The sequence below is a fragment of the Aplysia californica genome, unplaced genomic scaffold (assembly GCF_000002075.1).
Source record: "Aplysia californica isolate F4 #8 unplaced genomic scaffold, AplCal3.0 scaffold00347, whole genome shotgun sequence".
NCBI lineage: Eukaryota > Metazoa > Mollusca > Gastropoda > Aplysiida > Aplysiidae > Aplysia > Aplysia californica.
In genome coordinates this window covers 537,116-539,857 of record NW_004797617.1, presented here as the reverse complement: position 1 = coordinate 539,857, position 2,742 = coordinate 537,116, and the positions used below count along the sequence as shown (strand labels likewise).

General features: G+C 39.6%; 1 protein-coding gene across 2 annotated transcripts in view; it reads left to right on the top strand.

The window, feature by feature from the left end:
• The first annotated feature begins 58 nt into the window (after positions 1 to 58).
• The window catches only part of LOC101860183 (kelch-like protein 5), a 69,225-nt gene continuing 66,541 nt past the window's right edge, over positions 59 to 2,742 (top strand). The window contains exons 1-2 of one of the 2 annotated variants that reach the window (XM_035970949.1): positions 59 to 244; positions 2,074 to 2,671. In XM_035970949.1, the coding sequence (XP_035826842.1) occupies positions 2,577 to 2,671 (95 nt within the window). In that variant the 5' untranslated portion in view covers positions 59 to 244; positions 2,074 to 2,576. Of the gene's footprint in view, positions 245 to 1,694; positions 2,672 to 2,742 lie in introns of those variants that run through there. The other variant, XM_005102890.3, reaches the window with a different exon arrangement.

Sequence of the window (2,742 nt, the reverse complement as noted above, 5' to 3'; positions counted from 1 at the left end):
TTCACAGGCTCTCTCTCTCTCTCTCTCTCTCTCTCTCTCTCTCTCTCTCTCTCTCACACACACACACAGTGCCCCTCTCGCTCCTTCAGTTCACACGGGATTCTAATTTCTTTGCGTGGTGCGATCAATATTATTAGTGAGTAGCGCGGAGGCTCTAGTGGTGGGTCGTTGAAGCGAGCTCTACAGCAGACTCCTCACAACATTGACGAGCAGATCAGTATGCACGATCATAGTGGAGAGAAAGGTGTGCTTTGCTTCGGGCATTTATAAGTGACCTTATATTTTATTCCTGGTGTATAACAAGTGCGTGCTCGTCGAATCTGCATTTTGTTGCTTTGGAGGCGAGATGGACATGGACATGGACATTTCCATGCTTATTTTAGTATCTGTTTCTATTTTTTACGACGATTAGTTTTCGTTGAAAAGTATCCCTGGACGACAGTTATATAATGCATAATATTTCCTGGCGATATGTTTGTGGAGGACGTGCTTACGATAATGAATTAGAGCGACTACTGGCTTACATCTAGATCTAGATCTAGATCTACCACTTTTTAGAACGGTGTGCTGCTCATAAGACGTCTTTTGTATAGATCTAGGTACAATTTCAAGGTGTCAAGATAGCATACGAACGGCCTTACTTTGAGTAATATTAATAGGAGGTAGGCCTGTAGTGTTGTATCGAATTTGACTGTAGTCTTGGAATTATTTAGAAGTTATTAGTGTGTGACAGGGCTCGCCTTCCTTTTATTTTGGTTTCCCTCCAAGTTCGTGTCAAAGAAGAGATACATGAATAGAGGGTCAGATTTTGTTCCCTTGGAAACAACGTTCTGCAAATTATTTCTTTAGAATAGCCTGTAATATGCCTATTTCTATCCAACTTGGTGAGCGAATTTGTAATCGTTGTGGGCTTGAGAAATTTTGTTTTTTTTAAGCGTGTCATTTAGAGGTCGTCCTTGTTGAGCCAAAAGCCTTTCAGTAAATCTATTTTGTACTATAAACTATAAAAGCGCACAACACGGTGATGTGTACCGTCAATAGTGACGTGGCTTTAAAAAATTAAAATTTTAAAATTCAATTGCTGTCTTTAAGGATATATTTATAATAATTGTGGCATAGGATTTCTGTCGTGAACTGAGAAGCCCCCGTTTAATCTTTATTATTGCTGTATAGTAAGTGCATGCACCCTTTGCGGCTGTACTCATGGTGTTGAAAGGACTTCTATAAGTTGTAACGCATTTTCTAGGTTTAACACCGTAGTCTCCAGAAAAATGTTTGAGACGTTGACTTTTGGGGAAGCCTAAAGGGCAAAGTGCCTGTGTGTACCTTCATTCGTTGCTGATGTGCTTACCAGTCACACTATATCCATGTGCAGGTTTTTTTATAGGTTCAAGAGAACAAGCCTTTTGATAAAAGTTACCGTATGTGTATAAGACATTCATTGGCATGACCCCACGTGTTGTGCGCCAACATCGTGAAATAATGTTTTTGGAACACACGTAGCTCTATGGTGTTGGTCTTGTGCGTTAAAGTAGTAAAAGTGTAGTTGACTAGAATTATGTGGGAGAAGATGGTGTAGATCTATCTATCTATCTATCTATCTATCTATCTATCTATCTATCTGTCTGTCTGTCTGTCTGTCTGTCTGTCTGTCTGTCTGTCTGTCTGTCTGTCTAACAAAAGTGTTTTCACCAATTTCAGAGCAGCCATTGTGAATGCGATTTTTTTCTTCAATTAGCCTGCTTGTCTACCTTTGTCAGTGGGTAAATGAACGTTTTTGGTCATAGAAAGCAACACGGTCTCAAAAGAATCGTAGATGATTTGATTTATTCCTCTTCTGTATTTATGATGTGTCGAGCGATATGTTACTACGAAGCTGCGTTTGTTTCGTCATTTTTAGAGAGCTATTATTTGTTACTGCCGTGTCATGAGTTCGTACAGAACCTTGATCTAGAGTGAGTCTGCTTTTTATTTAGATTAATGTCACCACTTTTCTCTCATTTGTTGATTGGTGTTGCATTCTGAAAGAGGCTTGGATATCTTTTATGATGGTGTTGTTGGCGCTTGTAAAAGTGCACGCTGTTGGTGTCTATAGTATAAGAGGAAGTCACAGTCATAACATTACCGATATTGCTTCGAGACATTGGATGCGCTGTTGCGATCATTGAGAGTGGAGAAGGTATCGAAGTCGGTGTTTCAGCTTACCCTCATTTCTGAGTCAGACTGTATATCCAGGACTGAAAACGTCAGGTGTGAGAACAAAATCATTGTAAATTGACGATGACCTGTATCAAAGGAATAATTCTCAAGTTGTGTCAACAGAATCACTTAACATCAAAATCAAAGGATTCGTTTATCTATTGTTTCTTCAAAATCGTGTGTTAACTGTATACATTTGAAGGGAATAGTTTATTAACAGTGCCCGGGGACCATTTATCAATTTGATAAACAGACTTATCACTTTGTGATCATATAAATTGTGTAGCAACTAAATCTTTTCTGAGCAAAATATCGGGACGAAATCGTTTGTGACCAGAGCAGGGTATATACAGAACATTTTCACGTTCGGCAGTGTCATGTACTCCTACAAATGTGAGAGCGAGTACTCCTCCATCCGCCCGCCTCGAAAGAATGAGCTGAAGCGTCATAGCTTTCATGATTTCTATCACAGGTAATCAAGCTTTTTGCGTTATGTGCCTCTCCAATGAGGATGAGTGTGTGTGTGTGTGTGTGTGTGTGTGT